The sequence below is a fragment of the Dendrobates tinctorius genome, unplaced genomic scaffold (assembly GCF_039654945.1).
Source record: "Dendrobates tinctorius isolate UK_male_01 unplaced genomic scaffold, ASM3965494v1 ptg000203l, whole genome shotgun sequence".
In the NCBI taxonomy this organism is placed as follows: Eukaryota; Metazoa; Chordata; class Amphibia; order Anura; family Dendrobatidae; genus Dendrobates; species Dendrobates tinctorius.
In genome coordinates, this window is record NW_027361870.1 from 12,820,442 (window position 1) to 12,842,430 (window position 21,989).

General features: G+C 39.3%; 1 protein-coding gene across 3 annotated transcripts in view; it reads left to right on the top strand.

Moving 5' to 3' along the window:
- The window catches only part of TASP1 (taspase 1), a 260,025-nt gene that overhangs the window by 88,500 nt on the left and 149,536 nt on the right, over window positions 1-21,989 (top strand). For all 3 annotated transcript variants that reach the window (XM_073553817.1, XM_073553816.1, XM_073553818.1), the window contains 2 exons: window positions 6,799-6,878; window positions 21,021-21,127. In XM_073553817.1, the coding sequence (XP_073409918.1) occupies window positions 6,799-6,878; window positions 21,021-21,127 (187 nt within the window). The remainder of the gene's footprint in view (window positions 1-6,798; window positions 6,879-21,020; window positions 21,128-21,989) is intronic.

The window sequence follows — 21,989 nt, forward strand, 5'->3', positions numbered from 1 at the left end:
GGAACTATCATTGGTGTTCAATTGGTTCCTGGCCACTTATGACAATTATGTTGGTTTTGAACTTTATTTCAAATTCTTTAGTTCATGAGCAGTGAGAGAGCCATGGATCTCAGCGATGAGAAACGTCCTAGCGCTGAGTGGTCTTGCCCACTTGTCACCCCGCCGGTCGTCTCCGCTATGAGAAATGCTTGCTGCACGGCTTTCTGCGCATCGGTAGTTTGTGTGGTGCTTGCGTATCACTCCTGCCAAATTCCTTCTTAATTTGTTAACAATGTACAGATACAGATTGGAGGAGCGTGTTTTCATTGTTAAAACTTATAGGAAAGCTGAGTCCTTAACCCCTTAATGACTTAATAACTCTGACGTGCAGAGTCAGTCATGGCAGGAGGTAACTTCCAGCAACATGACGGACTCTGCACGTCATGGCTTTGAACTGCCACTGCGTGTAAACACGAAGTGACAGTTCAGTGCCGACAGCTGTCTATGACAGCTGACAGGCACGGCAAGGGGTGCAGGGACACTTGCAGTCGGCCCCTGCACCCCAAGTGCTGTGATTGGTCAGTCAATCTGACTGACCAAACACAGCAGCGATCGGTCAGGAGAGGCTAAAATGTCAGCATCTCCTGCCCAATGATCAGTGCCAGGAGCTCAGCGCTGCAGTGGCTGAGCATCCTGCACTGACAGCTGGGAGCGGCGCCCCCGCTGTTAACCCCCTCACTGCTGCGATCGAGCGCGATCGCAGCGTTCATTGGAGAGGCAGAGGGTAGGGGGCTCCCTCTGCCTCAGGTCGGCATCCCCGCAATGTAATCGCGGGGCCCGACCTGTGCTTTGATGACCCGGAGGTTGTCATGACACCTCCGGGTCATACAGCTACGGAGAGCTGGTGAGACCATCTCAGCAGCTCTCAGCATAGGCATGTTACATTACAATGCTGGAGTATTGCAATGTAATATACCGAAAGTGGAAGTCCCATGATGTGACAAAGTAAAAAAAAAACAAAAACATTTTTTTAAAATATATGTAAAAAAAATTAAAAAATAATAAAAATAATTTTAAAAATTCCCCTAAAAATACACATTTTTATGTAAAAAATAAAAAAAAAAATACACATGTTTGGAATCGCCATCTCTGAAAAAATCCAATCTATAAAAATGTCACACTAGTTAACCCCTTCAGTGAACGCCATAAAAAACCCTGCAAAAATTGCAAATTATACTTTATCCAAGCGGTATCATCATACCGCTTGGAAAAAGTGTAATAACACGCGATCAAAAAGACGGATATAAATAAACATGGTACTGCTAAAAACGTCATCTTGTCCCCCAAAAAACAAGCCACCATACAGCACCATCAGCGAAAAAAAAAAAAAGTTATAGCGCGCAGAATAAAGCGATGCAAAAATAATTATTTTTTCTATAAAAGTTTATATTGTGTAAAAAAAAAAAAAAAAAAAACAAAAAAAGCCAAAACATAAAAAAAGATATAAATGAGGTATCGCTGTAATCGTAGTGACCCGAAGAATAGAGCTGCCATACTAATTTTACCACACGCGAAACGGAGAAAAAAAAATTCCTGAATTGCTAGTTTTTGTTCATTCTGCCTCCACAAAAATCGGAATAGAAAGCGATCAAAAAATGTTATGTACCCGAAAATGGTACCAATAAAAACGTCAACTCGTCCCGCAAAAATCAAGCCTGCACATGACTCTGTCGGCCGGAATATGGAAAAATTATAGCTCATTAAAAATCATTTTTGTTGAAAAAAATGATTTTTTTTATTTTCACGGCTCTATGTTATAAACTTCTGTGAAGCACTGGGGGGTTCAAAGTGCTCACCACAAATCTAGAGAAGTTCCTTGGGGGTCTAGTTTCCAAAATGGGGTCACTTGTGGGGGTTTCCACTGTTTAGGCACATCAAGGGCTCTGCAAACGGAACATGACGCCCACAGACCATTCCATCAAAGTCTGCATTCCAAATTGGCGCTCCTTCCCTTCCGAGCTCTGCCATGCACCCAAACAGTGGATCCACCCCACATATGGGGTATCAGAGTACTCAGGACAAATTGCACAACAACTTTTGGGGTCCTTTTACCCTTGGGATAATAAAAATTGGGGATGAAAAGATCATTTTTGCGGAAAAAATTATTTTTTTAATTTTACGGCTCTGCGTTATAACCTTCTGTGAATCACTTGGGGGTTCAAAGTGCTCACCACACATTTAGATAAGTTCCTTGGGGGGTCTAGTTTCCAAAATGGGGTCACTTATGGGGGGTTTCCACTGTTTAGGTACATCGGGGGCTCTCCAAACGCGACATGGCGTCCGATCTCGTTTCCAGCCAATTTGACATTCAAAATCTCAAATGATGTTCCTTCCCTTCTGACCACTGCCGTGCACCTAAAGATTGGTCTTCCTCCACACATGGGGTATCGGTGTACTCAGGAGAAATTGCACAACAAATATTATGGTTTATTTTCTCCTGATACCCTTGATAAAATGAAAAAAATTGTGTCTGAAGAAAAATTTTGGGGGAAAAAAGTAAAATGTTCATTTTTTCCTTCCACATTGCTTCAATTCTTGTGAAGTACCTAAAGGGTTAATAAACTTATTGAATGTGGTTTTGAACACCTTGAGGAGTGCAGGTTTTAGAATGGTGTCACTTTTGGGTATTTTCTGTCATATTGACCCCTCAAAGTGACTTCCAATGTGAGGTGGTCCCTAAAAAAATGGTTTTGTAAATTTTGTTGTAAAAATGAGAAATCGCTGGTTAATTTTAACCCTTAAAACTTCCTAACAAATTTTTTTTTTATTTCCAAAATTGTGCTGATGTAAAGTAGACATGTGGGAAATGTTATTTTGTAACTATTTTTTTGTGACATATCTCTCTGATTTAAGGGCATAAAAATTAAGTTTGAAAATTGCAAAATCTTAAACATTTTCGCCATATTTCCATTTTTTTCATAAATAAATGCAAGTCATATCGAACAAATTTTACCACTAAGATGAAGTACAATATGTCATGAAAAAACAATGTCAGAATCTGCAGGATCCGTTGAAGCGTTCCAGAGTTATAAGCAGATAAAGTGACAGTGGTCCGATTTCAAAATTTAGGCCTGGTCCTTAACCTACAAAATGGCTTGGTCGTTAAGGGGTTAAAGAGGTGCCAAAAGTGAGTTTCTAAAGTTTGGAGAGTTGGAAATCTGCCGTCCAAACCATGTATTTGAGCCTTCTTTGATGGTAAAGTAATCTGGCCACCAAGATTCTGATTTAACGCTGCCCGACTTTTTTTCTTTTGGGGCCATTTGAAAGGTCAGGTGTACAGGAACAAGCCACAAACCTTACAGGAACATACTGTGAGAAATTCAGACTATGACCCGAGACTTCATGCAGAATTAATTCAGCAATATGGACTGGTGAATGTAGGTGTGCTTGGATGCGAACAGTGGACATTTTCAACATCTGCTTTAAAACATCAGTTTCTCTCAAACTCTTTTTAGAAGTTTACAAGTTACAGTAATTTTTCCTGGTAAACTAACGAGTGAATCGCCCTGTATATGTGGTTCGGCTGACAGCTGCTGTATCTCTTGACTTTGCCATATGCATGAACGTACAGCTTTGTCTCAATATTTAGTGTTTTCAATGGGGAGAGTGGCGAAAGCTGCTGCCAGATACTTCTACTGGCACCTCATCACCACTTAGAGCCAAAAGATCGGGTTTCTAGATTTGGACTGCCCAATGCTTCTCTCCGCAAACATAACCTGTTGGGAGAGTCAGAGTTCCCCCATTCACATCAGATGGTCTACAGAGTCCGCTAAAATAAGCAGGTTCGACAAATTTTTATCCAATGTGTATGGAGGCCTATAATGATAAGAACAGTTTTCAGTTATGTTAGAACAATATGGGGGAAAACCCTGCCGATACAAACGTTTGACCAAACTTTCTCGACTTTGTTTTAATTGGATCTTGTTAAGGTATTTGCACTGAATTAAGGCTTCAGCCACCTGAATGGAGGTTCTTCGCCCTCTTCACATCTGTCAGTTTTGTATGTCATGTCATTTTATATTTAGACCAGAATTGCATCTTTCCTTATGGTTCAGAATTTTAGGTTATCTAGAATAAAAAAATAGTCACTGTAAAATTATGGAAATGTTCTACAACTTTTTCAAGAGCTGAAGGTAAAGCTTTGCAGTCACACAATATGACTGTCGAATCATGAAAGTGTGCCATGCACACAGGTGGGCAGTCACGAGACTATACTTTGCGTACTTGTGGCCACGTCCTGACTAGCTTCTTGTGCTTTTCTCGACACTTAAATTGAGAGAAACCTGGTGTGACTGGTGCGTCCGCATTGAGAATGTAGGGACATCGCGTATTTCTGCGCATGGCACACTCTTACGATTTTTCAGTTTGCAGTCGTATGGAGTGACTGTATACTTTTTCTTTTGAGGCCATGCAAATTTCTCTTGACTAGCGTTTCACCGGTTTTAAACAAATGCCTTCTAGAGACAGAGGTACCATTTTTTTTTTTTAAAGAGGGAATAACACATCTTAATACATTTGATGCTGTCCATTCTTCAGAAACTGAAATCTACACCAGCCTAGATCCTGTAAATGTGCAGCTCTGGTGAGAAGTTGATGCAATTGTATCCAGAGTTCAGACTGTTTAATAGCAGCAGACTATGGGTTCACATCATGTTAATGGCCTCCATTAGTGTGACTACTAGTTATATGGATGCCTCTGTATGGTCCCACTTTGCTAAGAATGTATACTTTTAATGTAGCCTTTTTTTTTCTGGATAATGTTCTGTGAAATGGTGTGGTCTACTTGCGGTTTACCGAGATGAGACGAGACCAAAAGGAGGGACTCTTTTCTCCTCCGTCTGGCTAAGGCATCGCTATGAGCACGGTTAGCTTGTACATCTGGCGCCTTCCCAGTGTACACACTAAACTTGAATCACATCCTTACTGAGCTTTGCCTAGGCTGGATACCATTATATCAACTGAGCGCAAGACTAGGGATGTACAGGGTTTGCAGCCAGAGTATTCTCACTCATTGACGGCAAATGTGATGAAAATGGAAGCTTAAAAATGGGTAATTCCTATTTTGAAGGCATGCCGACTTACACATGCAAACTTGGCTATGAATTGGGCACATCATGTTTTTTCCCCATCTTGTATAGTGATGACATATTGCTAGGACATGCCATGGCTTTATAATTGCTGGTGGTCTGACGGTACGATTCCTGAGAATAGGGGAGACACATGGTTAGTGTAGTTCTCCGTCGTCTTCACTGGATATTTTCTGCAGCGTCCACTGGCCACCCAGGTGCGTAGGTGGCTTCAGCTTTCCCCCTTCACTTGCCTTGCTTCAGTTCTATGGCCAAGGACCACTGTGCATGAAATATTCCGTGAAGAGGATGCAGCTCTACACCAGCCATGTGTCCCCTTCATGCTTATGAACAGTGAGGTTTAGCAATATACCATCCCCTTGCAAAATGGGCAAACAGAATTTTGTAATTTTAGAGCAGTTTGCTTTGTAATTGAGTTTTAGCAGTGAACATTAATGAAATTATATATGATGAGGTAGTTATTACTAATATATATATATTATAATAAGCCACGACCCTAAAGTTGCACAGCATCTGTCATCCCATATCACAAACCAAAAACAGGATTGTTTTTTTTTTTTAGTTTGGACCTTTGCCACTTCTACTTGTAGTGTGGACCACATTGAGAACTGTGGGCCAGCGTACCCTGCCCAATCACTATCGGGCAGCTGGATATAGACCTTAGTTTGTCCTTCAGCCACTCCTGACTATTGGCGTCTTTGGCCCATTATTTACTTTGCTCGTCTTACGGCATTTCTATTCAAGTAAAATCCCCCATTTGCCGGTAGCTCTGTATAATTACATGTGATGTATTTTGTTCTTTTTAGTCTTTGTGCTTTTCAGTTCATTTCTCTCTTCTTTTTTTTTTTTTTTTTCCCTACTCTCCTTTTGATTTTTTTCTTTACTTTTTCTTTCTTTTTGGTTTGACACGACCTTAATTTTCATTTTTATTTTCACTTTCATGCTTTTCTTCTTTTCCATTCTTTATTTTTTATAGACTTTTTAATTTTTTTAATATATTGATCTTTTTTAGCCTCTCAGTTATTACATATTACTCTTATCATACTTTTTTTTTCTATTTATTTTGAATACCTCTTGCCGTACTTTGATGATAACGTAGAGCCTTAGAACATTAAAATATATAAACAAGCATTTCCTATTTAATTCTAGCCTTTCTGGCTATCTGTTTCTTTTGCTCTTGTGGATGATTAATTTTTTCTACAGTATATACTTATTTTCTATATCTGCCTTCATGTGTATAAATATATGATTAGAATGTGGTTTTCTCTGTATTATTATATCCCCAGCCTCTCTGTAAATAGTGATTAATAATTTTCAATTTTGTGTATCTTTTGTGACATTTTCCGTACTTAATTTTTACAAAACACTAATACATTATAATTTATAAATGCAATTAGAGTGCGGTTGTTATTATTGCTAATACCCGTTAACAGTGCAGTATTATTTTCATAAGATTAACATTACAAATACCCTTTTTTTCTGAACTAAATAAATTATGTATATAATGTTTCATTACATGATCTCTCACGGGTGACTTGTCTAGGAGTGTCTTTATACTGGAACCATGGAAAAACAAATCCAGATTTCAGAGTTTCTTTTTCCTAGCAGATATCTTCTTGTCTTAAAAATGTTTTGTAACTGCAAATTTAGCTGACATTTCTTTTTCTTTTAGCTTTTTAGTTGGAGATGGTGCTTTCAAATGGTCTGTAGACCATGGAATACCAACATGCCCTCAAGATATCATGGCTACAAGTAAGTAGAGAGATCATACCTACAATCCATTTTATTGATATATTATTAGGTGGTGTTATACAGAAAATCATAATATGCCCTGTGGTTGTAGTGAAGATCAAATAAGATGTGCAGCATGAACATTACCGTATCTTGATTGCTATGTGCCGGTTTATCTGGTCCGAGCAGTATCTTAAGGTGCATTTACGCTGTCAGGTTATTGTAAGCGAGCAGTCCAAGGAGCGCTGGGTACCGATGATCTTGCAGTGTAAAGAGGCTGCCGATTACCCAACGAATGAGCAAAAGGCTCGTTTGTACGGTGAAATGTTTTATAAGCATGCTTAAAAACAATCATTCTCGGCAGCACATCATCCTGTGTAAACAGGATCTGCGCTGCTGAGAAACATGGCAGCCTATGCACATTGAAAAATCAATTACAGATCACTAGATAACTATTTTGGGTGGTTTTGCATACTTTTGATAATGCATATCAAGTCCAGGACCTGTGCAAGTGAAGACAGCAGCTTTTCAGTCCAGGAAACTAGCACATGCAGATTGGGTTTCATGAGATGTTGCCGATGGACATGTCAGATCACACGTTCCTCCATCTGCTGGTCTGTTGGAAGGAAACGGGGAAAAGAATATACAATGAAGGTGATTTAGAGGAGTTCTCCCCTGCTAACCAGAAACAAAAACAGTGCAGAACTTTGATATTAGAATGTCTTGGGGCTCATACTCGCATGCGAGAGACTCGCACGATTGTCGTGCGAGTCTCTCGCATGAAAACCTGGCACTGCTGCCGGCACTCGGACCGGAGTGTGCGGCTGCATAGAAATACATGTAGCCGCACGCTTCGATCCGAGTGCCGGCGGCAGTGCCAGGTTTTGATGCGAGAGACTCGCACGAGAATCGTGCGAGTCTCTCGCAAGTAAGTATTAGCCCTTAGTGTGGATCGGCCATAGATTCCTCATAAACGCCATATCAGCATGGGTTTATGAGGAATCGCTCCTGTCAAACCAATCTAATCAGTTTTTATGAAGAGGTAAGCTATAGACCGGACCAAGGTGAGTCATTGGATGTGGTATATCTTGATTTTTCCAAAGCGTTTGATACCGTGCCACACAAGAGGTTGGTACACAAAATGAGAATGCTGGGTCTGGGGGAAAATGTGTGTAAATGGCTAAGTAACTGGCTTAGTGATAGAAAGCAGAGGGTGGTTATAAATGGTATATTCTCTAACTGGGTCGCTGTGACCAGTGGGGTACCGCAGGGGTCGGTGTTGGGACCTATTCTCTTCAACATATTTATTAGCGATCTGGTAGAAGGTTTGCACAGTAAAATATTGATATTTGCAGATGATACAAAACTATGTAAAGCAGTCAATAAAAGAGAAGATAGTATTCTGCTACAGATGGATCTGGATAAGTTGGGAACTTGGGCCGAAAGGTGGCAGATGCAGTTTAACAATGGTAAATATAAGGTTATACACATGGGAAGAAGGAATCAATATCACCATCACACACTGAACGTGAGACCACTGGGTAAATCTGACTTGGAGAAGGACTTGGGGATCCTAGTTAATGATAAACTTACCTGGAGCAGCAAGTGCCAGGCAGCGGCTGCCAAGGCAAACAGGATCATGGGGTGCATTAAAAGAGGTCTGGATACAAATGATGAGAGCATTATACTGCCTCTGTACAAATCTCTGGTTAGACTGCACATGGAGTACTGTGTACAGTTTTGGGCACCGGTGCTCAGGAAGGATATAATGGAACTAGAGCGGGTACAAAGGAGGGCAACAAAATTAATAAAGGGGATGGGGGAACTACAATACCCAGAGAGATAAGCAAAATTAGGATTATTTAGTCTAGAAAAAAGACGACTGAGGGGCGATCTAATAACCATGTATAAGTATATAAGGGGACAATACAAATATCTCTCCGAGGATCTGTTTATACCAAGGAAGGTGACGGTCACAAGGGGGCATTCTCTGCGTCGGGAGGAGAAAAGGTTTTTCCACCAACATAGAAGAGGATTCTTTACAGTTAGGGCAGTGAGAATCTGGAATTCCCTGCCAGAGGAGGTGGTGATGGCGAACTCAGTCAAAGGGTTCAAGAGAAGCCTTGATGTCTTCCTGGAGCGTAACAATATTGTATCTTACAGTTATTGTTAGGTTCTTTAGAAGGATGTAGATCTGGAGATTTATTCTGACAGAATTTTATAGGCTGAACTGGATGAACTAATGTCTTTTTTTCGGCCTTACTATGTTACTAAGTCTGATAGGTGTGGGACCTTCATCTATCTTGACATTGAGGACCAGTCTCTCACTACTATCAGTGAAGCGGTGATATAGGTTTTATTATTTTTATTATTTGGTTGTAATCTCTTTGCTAATATAAGTACAGTACATGGCTGGTTTGTTGTATTTCATTATAAATATAAGAAGAATTATGTGCGGAAAACTGAGCTTTTTTTTTTTTTTTAACAAAATTTTATTAAAGAATTTTCACATATAATACAAAGTAATTAAATAAAAACAAATTAAACTGAATACACAATAGGTACACATTAGATTGTTATAATTATGGCATTATTCAGAAATTCTTAATTTTTAACAATTTTGATAAGAGGGAAAGACGTACATGATTTACACTAAACAAAGGGGAAGGTATAAGTAATACAGTAGGTATTAGGAGGGAAAAAGGATTAAATCACAAGGAAGCGGCTCTCAAATATTCCGGGATAACCAAAAAGTGTCCCGAGGGGACCAGATGAGATTAAATCTCTCAACCCTATTTTCATTCAAACCAATGCGATATTCATAATTTCTAGCGTCCTTGATTTTACTGTATAGGTCGAGTAAGGACGACGAGCTGTTTGCTGCCAATGTGAGGCAAACATCTTGCAGCTGTCAATACATGTAAAACAAGTCTAATAGTTCTCCTGGATATATTCCGTTGAAAGACATTATGTAAGAAAATTTGAGGTTCTAATGGTAGTCATGCCAAAAATCTGTTTACTTAGAGTTTGAGCATTAGTCCAGAAGAGAATTATTAGGGAACAATCCCAAAATAGATGGAAGGCAGGACCTCTCGTCTGGACACATCTCCAACACAAGGGAGAAATAGATGGGTCCAGCTTATGTAGGAACTCTGGAGTATGATACCAGAAATGGAGGGTCTTGTATTGGTTTTCTTTGTAAGTGATACAAGAAGCTGTAATAGCTGCTCTTGACCAGACAAGTCGAAACTGAGCTGTTTATATCAAAATAAAACCTTAGAGTTCAGTTTAACAGTGATTGAAGGCCCAGAGGATCGATGAAAACAGAATTACTGTGTATTTAACACAAACTGTCTGGCTTCCTTCAAATTTAGGCATGAAAACTATGTGTAAGTGCTTGGGATGCCATTGCTGTTTTTGGGACTGAAATGCAGAACATATGTAGATGGAGAAGTATGTGTGGTCTGTTAACATCGGAGGCTAACATCCTGTGAGCATACCTTAAAAATATGAATCTCAAATGCTGCTGATAATTTCTGCAAGTATTCTGCCAGAAACCCCACAGAACAGTGACAAATCCGCACCAAATCATGCAGATTTTTCTGCACATCTAACATATTGCTTTACCATTGTAGATAGGGAAAACCAAAAACCCCCTCTGTACTCGCCATCCATGGTAACACTAGCCTGGTCCTCTGCCTTTCTCTGTAAAGTCTGACCACCTTATAACTAAAGCATGTTGAAGTGAGACTATTACATATGATTCTGCAACACATCAATGAAAAATATTTAATTGAGAAGCTTTTAAATCAGAATAGTAAAGGCAATCACAATTTTTTTTTTAACTGTGCAAATTTCAGTGCAGACCTCTGCAGAAAACTATTGTTATTTTACAGGTTTTTGTTTAACCCTTCTTTAGCTCAGAAGCGCTGGGATTCTGTACTTAAAAATAGCAACTGGGTTTTATACATGAGCTTTTTTTCAGGTTCCCCGGAAAAGTGCACAAAAAAAAAATCACATTTCAACAGAGTTTTTAAACACACATTGGAAATGAGTGTTCATGAAATCACATCCATTTTTCTTGAACTGTTAAAACTTGTCAGATTTTCCGCACGCAAAAAACCACAACGGTATTTACGCTGCTTGGAAACCTGTCCTCATAGTTTCTTTCTGGTATCCATCCCTGTAGAGTCTAAACCTGCTACTTAAATTTTTTTGGATGCATATGGGAGACTCCTGGTTCTGAGACTTTTGGATGTTGTACTATTGAATTTTTGCCAAGACAGGAAATCATCTTGTGTACCTGTGGCAAAATCAAGTGACATTGTGTAGTTAACTCTTGTATGTCTATTAATCTTAAGGGCCTGTCACACTAAGCGATATCACTAGCAATATCGCTATAATATCACTGGTTTTTGTGACGTAATAGCGATATTGCTAGCGATATCGCTATGTCTGATACCTCCGACCGCTCCCCCGCTGGTTATCGCTGATCGCGCGAGAACGTCCTGAGCTGTTTCTCGTCGTCAGCTTCCTGCTGGGCTTCCTGCTGTGACGACGAGCGACGCGTGGACGCGGGCAGGCGGACGTCAGGATCGCCTCGTCTGATCCCCGACCCCTGCGATGTCGCTGGTGAGATCTGCCTGTGTGGCAGCTCACTAGCGACCACTTAGCGATGTATCAGCGATCCTGACCGCGTCATATCGCTGGTCGGGATCGCTGGTACATCGCTAAGTGTGACAGTACCTTTAGTGTGACATGTAGTCATGGCTTCCTAATGACATGACCTTGGGGAGAATTGGGATGCACTCTGAGCGTCATCTGTTGTCTATTTACATTCAGACAGTTGAGAGCGATTATCTTGGCTCTCGCTGTTCTTTGCCTTGTTTAGCACGATCTTGATAAATGTCTGCCAAACAGCGATATTTGTAACGTTTTGCTTTCATATGCGGTCTCCTCTTGTTTGTTTTGTCTCTGTCCTTCTTAATAGTGAAGACAGAGAGAACTGTTAATTTCCTGCTGTAGAATATAATTGTTAAACAAATATTTCTGTATAACGTTCTATGCATGGAATCCTGTGTGGCGAACCTTACATAAGTCTCATCAGACCTCATCACGAGCAAGTGTGGAGATACCAATACCTCTGAATTAAGGTCATGTTATTAAAGAGGAAGGTGAATGTCGGGAGTATGGAGTTAGATGTCTTTACTTACAGACAACATCAGAAATGAATATATCCCTGATATTTATTGTGTTTAAGTCAGAATAAGTAACAAAGGAGAGACGTAAACAGTAGCCGCTGTTTGCCGTGAATTATTTGTTGTGTAGGAGATATTTTTTCCACATAAAGTGTTTGATAGAAGTTTAGAAAACTTTTTATAAATTGTAATATATGTTTTATGCTCTTAGACAGGAGTGAATAATTTAATTTTCCCGAGGGGTCACATGAGAGACTGTGCTGTTGTGGAGGGCCAAATCAATATACCGAAAGTGATTCTGTTAAATATTATAATTAATGTATTCTTTTAGATTTTGATATCAATGTTATAGCTTATTTTTGAGCAGATCAAAGCTATATAATTTACTGACTTTTTTTATAAAACATATAAAGCGCAGTAAATCATACTACTCATGTTGTCCAGCACTAGTACTGTGATTAACAGCTATCCCAAAACAGTACTATGTCTCTACAACTCCTCACACAGTATGCTGGAACTTTCTGCCCCCCCATATTACGGTATGATGATCCCCAGCCCCTGTACACAGTATGAGTTCCCCAAAAAGTATGACCCCAAAAACAGTATGATGGCTTTCACAAAGAATGAATGCCAAAGACACTTCTCACACAGTATGAGCCTTGCACCACAGTATTATCCCTAACAGCCCCCAACACAATATGAGCGCCCACAGTCTCCCAAAAAGTATGATCCCACACAGCGTCGGACTGGCCCACCGGGGAACCGGTGGATTCTCCGGTGGGCCCTGGCATCTGGTGGGCCCTGGCACCTGCAGGCATACAGGGCCAGCAGTTGCCTAGGGCCCCCACTGCTCCAGGGGCCCCAGCCAGTGGTGTGTCGCACACCATGCAGCTGCTATGGGGGCCCCTGCCAGCGGAGCAGCAGCGGGTGTCAGGAGGCAGGAGCCCCTGTCCCCGCTGCTAAAGAGAAATGAATATTCACTGCGAAGCATATCATTTCACAGTCTCCACCCCCAGAGGCCCCGCCCCCAGCCCAGTGAGCTGCTCTGCATCAGGGCCGGCGCCGCCCTCAGTCCTCTCTGCTCCTGGCTCACAGCCAGTGCGCGATGACGTCACTACATCGCGCACCCGCTGTGTGTCTGGCAGAGGGGGCAGCTCCTGACACTGAAGCCGGGATCAGCGTGGGAGCGAGGAGGAGAGGTGAGTATTGTGGTTTGTTTTTTTTTTTATATCTCTCTCGCTCTCTCTATCTGTCTCTCTCTATCTATCTCTATTTCTCTATATATATCTCTCTCTCTCTTATATCTATCTATCTTTCTATCTCTATCTATTATCTATATCTATCTATTTCTATATCTATCTCTATCGCTCTATCTTTATATCTATCTTTCTATCTCTACATCCTACATCTATCTCTATATCTATCTATCTATCTATATATCTCTATATCTATCTATCTCTATATCTATCTATCTATCTTACTCTATCTATCTCTATATCTATTATCTCTATATTTATTATCTATCTAGCTACCATCTATATCTATCTATCTTTATCTATATATATCTCTATCTAATATCTATATCTATCTATCTCTATACCTATCTATCTATTTATCTATCCGTTATCTATCTCTATATCTTTTCTCTGTATCTATCTATCTCTATATCTATATCTCTCGCTATCTATCGCTCTATCTCTATATCTATCTCTATCTCTATATCTATATCTATATATCTATCTCTATCTATCTCTATATCTATCTCTATTTCTCTCTATATCTATCTCTATAGCTATCTATCTATATATCTCTATCTATATATCTATCTCTCTGTATATCTATCTATCGCTCTATCTCTATATCTATCTTTCTATCTCTATATCTATCTATCTTTATCTATTTATCTCTATATCTTTTCTCTGTATCTATCTCTCTCTATATATCTATCTATCTCTATATCTATATCTAATTCTCTCTATATCTCTCTCTATATCTATCTATCTATTTATCTCTATCTCTATATCTATCTCTCTGTATATCTATCTATCTTTCTATCTCTATATCTATCTCTATATCTATCTATCTTTCTCTATCTATTTATCTCTATCTATTATCTATATCTATCTCCATCTATCGCTCTATCTCTATATCTATCTTTCTATCTCTACATATATCTCTATATCTATCTTTCTATCTAAATCTATCTATATCTATATCTATCTATTATTACTATCTATCTAGCTATCTCTATTATCTATATCTACCTATCTCTATATCTTTCTATCTTACTCTATCTCTATATCTATCTGTTATCTCTATATTTATTATCTATCTTTATCTATCTATCTCTATCTATTATCTATATCTATCTCTCTATCTATTTATCGATCTCTGTATCTATCTCTCTCTCTATCTACCGCTCTCTCTATCTCTATCTATCTTTATATCTATATCTATCTATCTCTATATCTATTATCTCTATATCTATCTACCTATCTATCTCTATATCTATCTCTATATATATCTGTTTCTCTCTATATCTATCTCTATATCTCTCTCTCTCTAGCTATCTATATATTATCTCTGTATCTATCTATCTATATATTATCTCTATATCTATCTATCTATCTATCTATCTATCTATCTATCTATCTATCTATCTATCTACCTCTATATCTATCTATCTCTATATCTGTTATCTCTATATCCATATCTATCTCTATATCCATATCTATCTCTATATATATCTATCTCTATATCTATAGCTATCTTTCTATCTAACACTATATCTCTATATCTATCTCTATATCTCATTATCTATCTATCTCTATCTCTATCTCTCTTTATCTATCTATTGATCTATCCATCTATCTCTATATCTATCTCTATATCTATCTCTATATCTATCTATTATATCTATCTATTATCTCTATTATCTATATCTATCTATCCATCTATCTAGCTATCTCTATCTATCTCTATATCTCTCTATATCTATCTTTCTAACTCTATATCTATCTATCTCTATACATACTGTATCTCTATATCTAGCTATTATCTCTATATCTATCTCTATATCTATCTTTCTATATCTATCTGTCTCTATATCTATCTATCTATCTATCTATCTATCTCTATATCTATTATCTCTATATCTATCTATCTCTATATATCTCTATATCTATTTTATATTTATAGCCATGTATCTATATATATTTATCTCTATATCTATATATGTCTATATTATTATTATTATTATTATTATTATTATTATTATTATTATTATTATTATTATTATTATATCTGTATATCTCTATCTATTATCTATCTCTATCTATTATCTATCTCTATCTATATATCTATCTATCTCTATATCTTTCTATCTATAGCTATCTATCTCTATATCTATCTATCTATCCATTATCTATTTTCTATCTATCTCTATATCTATCTACCTATCGATCTATCTATCTATGTATCTATCTATCTTTCTTTCTTTCTATATCTATCTTTATATCTATCTCTATCTATCTCTATCTATCTCTATGAATCTTTCTATCTATATCTATCCATTATCTACTTTCTATCCATTATCTACTATCTATCTCTATATCTATCTATTTCTACATCTATCTTTCTATCTATTTCTATCTAACTCTATATCTATATATCTATATAGCATTATACCCTATGAGGGGGTGCATTATTCCCTATGAGGGGGGCAGTATTATACCCTATGAGGGGGCAGCATTATACCCTATGAGGAGGCAGCATTATACCCTATGAGGAGGCAGCATTATACCCTATGAGGAGGGCAGCATTATACCCTATGAGGAGGCAGCATTATACCCTATGAGGAGGGCAGCATTATTCCCTATGAGGGGGTGCATTATACCCTATGAGGGGGTGCATTATTCCCTATGAGGGGGGCAGTATTATACCCTATGAGGGGGGCAGTATTATACCCTATGAGGGGGGCAGTATTATACCCTATGAGGAGGCAGCATTATACCCTATGAGGAGGGCAGCATTATTCCCTATGAGGGGGTGCATTATACCCTATGAGGGGGTGCATTATTCCCTATGAGGGGGGCAGTATTATACCCTATGAGGGGGCAGCATTATACCCTATGAGGGGGGGCAGTATTATACCCTATGAGGGGGTGCATTATTCCCTATGAGGGGGGCAGTGTTATACCTTATGAGGGGGGCAGTATTATACCCTATGAGGGGGGCAGTATTATACCCTATGAGGGGGGCAGTATTATACCCTATGAGGGGGCAGCATTATACCCTATGAGGGGGTGCATTATTCCCTATGAGGGGGGCAGTATTATACCCTATGAGGGGGGCAGTATTATACCCTATGAGGGGGTGCATTATACCCTATGAGGGGGTGCATTATACCCTATGAGGGGGTGCATTATACCCTATGAGGGGGACAGTATTATATTCTATGAGATGGCTGCATTATATTCTATGAGATGGCTGCATTATACTATGTGAGGGGGCTGCTTTATATTCTATGAGGGGGCTACCCCAACTCCTGCTACATAATTAAGACATGTACAACCTTATATTATACCCGGATATTAGCGTGTTTTACCACATAATTGGTGGTCTGGTATTTAACTCTATGCAGCTACATAGTGGGCCCCAAGAATGATTTTCTCTGGTGGGCCCAAGGTGTTCCAGTCCGACGCTGATCCCACACACAGAATGATGACACCTATGCAGTATGATCCCCTATAGCTCCCTATATGCAAAATGATGATCCACTGAGATGTTCCCCTACAGCCCCCCCCCCCCACCAAAACAGAATGATCCCCACAGTACTATTGCACCACAGCCCTCAACACATTATGATGTTCTCCACAGTGCGCAAACACAGTGGTGGCCACACACATTCTCCCTATAACTTCTTGCCAAAAAAAAGCACACTACTCACCTCGCCCTCATTCCCCTGCATGCTTACAAAGTCATCAAGGGATCAAAAACTTATTTCCTTCACTGTATATGTTGTTGTTGTTGGCCATTTATGGCTTACTGACTCCACAGCACTGGCAAGATAAACTCCAAATGCATCCATAGCATTTTTTGGATCTGACATATACCGTAAAGACATGTGGTCTGTAAATTCTAATATATATGGAGTTATTCATGAAATTGCATAAATCAAAGCTATATGTTCTGTATATTTGCCGGAAGTTTCTCTCACAGTTTGCAGCGCCATACATAGGACTTGCTGTAATTCATTCCTCTAAAACTGGCCGTATGATCACAGCTTTGACTGACGCCACTAGTAATGAGCTTTCATACTTTTGCCTTTAATCCATGTGTCTTTGATAACAAATTGATTGTTCCCAGCTAAAAGAAGCCTCTCCAAATGCTTCTAAATTGTGTAAAATTTAGTTAGTCACTACCAGTAATGGTGGCTATAGCCAGATCCAGTGAAAAGAATTCAGTCTGAATTCTTATGACCCCGAAACCCTGATAAACCATGATATAAGCATCCAGTGATTAAGAAGAATAATTATCATTTTTAATGCCCTAACTTTTCACGCAGTGCTGTGTAGGTGTACACACTTACAGCTGGATGCAGAGTATTTCCATCAGCAAGGGGCTCTTCTTGCAAGAAAACAAACTCAAAGGCAGCATGTCAGGGGTTTTAGTGCTGATATTGGTGGTATGGCTGTGTAGGTCCTATAACAACCTAGCATTGAAGTAGATCGGGGGCTCGTCATTGTACTCAGAGTGCAGGAACTTGCCCCCAATACACTTCCAAGCTAATTTGTAGATGACAAAGCTTGATTTCTCAGCACTGCTACAACAGGTGTCCTCTTTATTGTGCTACAGGGACCTCTTGTATAGTCATTTTTATAGTTTCAGTACTAAATTCTTCCTGACTGATTTCCTTGAGTATTTTTATTTTATTTTGTATTTGTTTGGCTTGTACGAGAGAAAGAAGTGATTTATGTATTTCCTAGGTTTTATTATTGTGATTGTACTTCATTAAGGATTGAATATATAATGGACAACTGCCGGCAGTACACACCGATGTATTTCAATGCAAACAGACCCCTAAAAATGGAAATGCATAGCAGATATTTATCCAAAGTCGGAAAACTAGTTTTAATTAGAATTTAAGTTGGAGGATTCATATAGATACACTCGAACAGAGAATATATTTTACACCTATTTGTTAATCAGAAAAGTTAATGCATAATGCAAAAAGTTCATAGATGGATATCTTGAGATGCAGTAAGAAGTAATACCCAGAAATGGAATAACTAAATGCAAGCCCGGCAGGTGTGAATTTATTAGTGTGCTAGGACCAATACAGTCATAACACTGGTTTCCTTAGTGAACTCTTAATGATGGATTCCCTTTTGTATTCTTTTACATATGTTTGGTCCATACATGACAAAAAGGGGAAATAATCTTGTAATTTTACAGGGTACTCTTATTACGGAATCCAACATTTTAACATATGTATGTATATACATATATACTGCATTGTTAAAATGTGTATGTATATATATGTGTGTATGTGTGTGTATATGTGTATGTATATATATATATATATATATATATATATATAATATAGAGAGAGAGATAGGCTTGTGAAAGTGTTCTGTATTAAAACCTGGGTTTCAAAATGTTTTTAATCTGATTTTGTGTGTGTGGCATAAATTAAATTCATGTGATCAAAAAACTAAAAATTGGCATGTGCGTGTGTATTCCCCCCTTTTGCGATGAAGTCTTGAAAAATTTATGGTGCAAGCAATTACTTTCATAAGTCAAATGCTTAGTAAAATAAGTCCACCTGTGGGGCAGTGTAAGGGCCCGTTACACACTTCAATGTCCCAGCTATCCCACCAACGATCCGACGTGGATGGGATCGCTGGGACATAGTTAGCTGATCGCTGGTGAGCTGTCACATAGGCAGACTCACCAGTTAAAAAGTCCTCCAAAAAATTCATTTAAAAGCAATTTTATTTTATTTAACAATGTCAAAAGTTAAAAAAGGGAAATACACGTACAAGGAAAAAATGCAAACATTGAGCAGGAGAAAAAGTTCAGCCCAAAATAAAATAGAATACAATTTTTTCTTTTCTGGATAATGAGTAGGAACATGCACAAAAATTTACTTTTAAAGAGATCTAAAAGGGCTAGAACAGATCCCAAAGGACAATGGTTGGAGTGCTAAATACACACAAGCTCACAAGACAATATAAGCCTAATTCCTGGAAGAAGGTAATTCATTATAGATAATATAATAACAAGTTAAATAAGAGTTTCTTTATATACCATGTCCAGTCATTATATATTAAACAGCTGGAGTAAACACAATTGAAAGGAGCTAAATATGAACATATTTACCCAAAGTCCAAGCTGCTGCAATGTACCCCTTGACGCACGTTTCGGTATCTTCCTCAGAAGGGGTGCACACTCTGGTATCCACGCGGCTCTTAGTTACCCGCTGTTTACCCTGGATACCTGATCAGGACCAGCGAGCACGCTGGTATCCAGGGTAAACAGCGAGTATCTAAGCGCTGCGCGGCTCTTAGTTACCATCTGTTTATCCTGCATACCAGCTCCCAGCGTCTGCTATATGGCCCTAGGAGCTCGCTGATTGTTGGTCTCTCGCTGTAACACGCAGCGATGTGTGCTACCCAGCGGGAGACCAACGATAGATTTATGGCCCATACCATTAGGCAACGATTAACGATCAGCCAACTGATCGTTGATCGTTGCTACATGTCATGCGCAACAATGTCGTTTCGACATTGCTGCAACCTCACCAAACCGGTGACATTGCAATGATATCGTTCACAATATCGTTGCGTGTAACGGGGCCTTTAGTATCACATGGTCTGTCAGTATATACACACACCTTTACTGAAAGGACACAGAGGCTACAACACCATTAAGCAAGAGGCACCACTAATCAAACAACACAATGATGACCAAGGAGATCTTCAGACAAGACAGGGACAAAGTTGTTAAGAAGCACAAGTCAGGGTTGGGTTATAAAAAAAAAAAAAAAAAAAAAATCGCAATCTGTGATGATCCCCCAGAGCACCATCAAATCCATGATCATCAAATGGAAAGGACATGGTATCACAAGAAACTTGCCAAGAGAGGGACGCCCACCAAACTCTGAACCAGGGCCAGTAGGGTATTAATTAGAGCTGCAACACAGAGACCAAAGAACCCTGAAGAAGGAGCCAGAGAGTTCCCTAGCAGAGACTGGAGTATCTGTCCATACGACAACAATATTTTTTTGGTTTACTAATGTTCTTCATAGGTGGCATAAATGTTAGAGGCACGCCAAATATATTTTAGTACAAGGGTCCCCAACCTGTAGCTCGGGAGCCATATGTGGCTCGCGGTCCCATGAAATGTGGCTCGCGACTGTCTGCCAGCTTGGTTCATTAGGTCCAGGTCTAGCAAATAGGTATGAAGAGTACATCTCAAAATGGTGAATTTTTTGAGTAGCCCTGCACAGAAGTGCAGATCTGGATGCACATTTACTGGTCTTGTGGGTTTAGAGATGTTTTAGGTATGGTACGCTGGAGGATAATGCTGCCTGTTAGAGGAGGTGTTCAAAGCTGGCTGTGACAGTGTGTTGGGAGTCCTTGATGGGAGAATACGGAATGGGGGTATTGTGGGAACCACTGGATCTCAGTGTACTCCTCCTTTTGGAGTGATTTATGTGGAAAAGCTTTATCATTCTACCTGTAATGGGGGCTTTGGTTGACACTACTTTGAAGGGGGTGGGAGATGGATGTGGCTCACGACCCCTCTCTGTGCCGATTGTGACGCGTGACCTTCTCTCTAAGCTGAATGTGGCTCTCAAGGTCAGAAAGGTTGGGGACCACTGCTTTAGTATGTTCTTTATGACCGTGGTAATTGTGGTAATTTATGACGATGGTAGCTGTACACATATTTATTTTCTCAGAGTTAAGCCTGGCTGCTTTTAAACGGAATAAAAGAAAACTGGAACTGGCCGAAAAGGTGGAAACAGATCACATCCAAGTAAAGAAAAGAAGACAATCAAGTGAAAAGGTTGGTTTATTTTGATGTATGTAATGGCTGCTACCTATTTCTGGTACGTTCATCCGGTGTGTTCGGATGCAGTAAATTGTCTCTTCAGAGAGGACGAGGACTAGAAATCTAGTACCAGCTATAGGACGTAGCAATTCTAAAAGCACTAGAGTTCTAGTCTTCGTTCTCTCCGAAGAGACAATTTGCATGTTTCCCAGAGGAGCATTGCGGCTTAGAAGTCTCCTCACCTTGGCATGTCAGGCTTGACTTGTCGCTCTCCACAAGGAGGAATGTTACCCCTTGGTTTCCGGATGCAGTAAGGTTCAGCGATAAACTTTATTTTCAATACCTTACCTTTACCGTTTACTTCCATACTGGGAGCCAGCAAGGCTGAAGACCATCCTATCAACAGGTGCCTGCCAGGGTGCGAATGCCTCTACCTTTAATGATGAAAACAGTCAGGCACCTGTCGCCAGAACGTCTTCAGTGAGGCTCGCCTCCCTATGTGGAAGTGAGCAGCGCTGGAGCAACTCGTTAACTGAGAGCAATTACCACTCCTGACATGTCTGTTTTAGTACTGTATGTGAATTCTCCATAAAATATTGGTGCATGTTTTTATTGAACTCTCCATTGTACCACTTCTCTGTTTTTGGCGTCTTTATTTCCCTTTGAAAATGCCTATTTTATTTTTTAAAATTTGTCATTCAGTTCGAGATGTGGGCCATTTTATTCACTGGAAATGTTCATAGTATGCAACAAAATGAAAATAGTGCAGAGCAGCCTAAAGACGGGCCCTTTTGTTAAGTTATGCATCTTTATTAAAACCTGTAAAATTAGCACTAAATAAGCCAATATCACTGGAACCATATGGTAGATGGGGGAA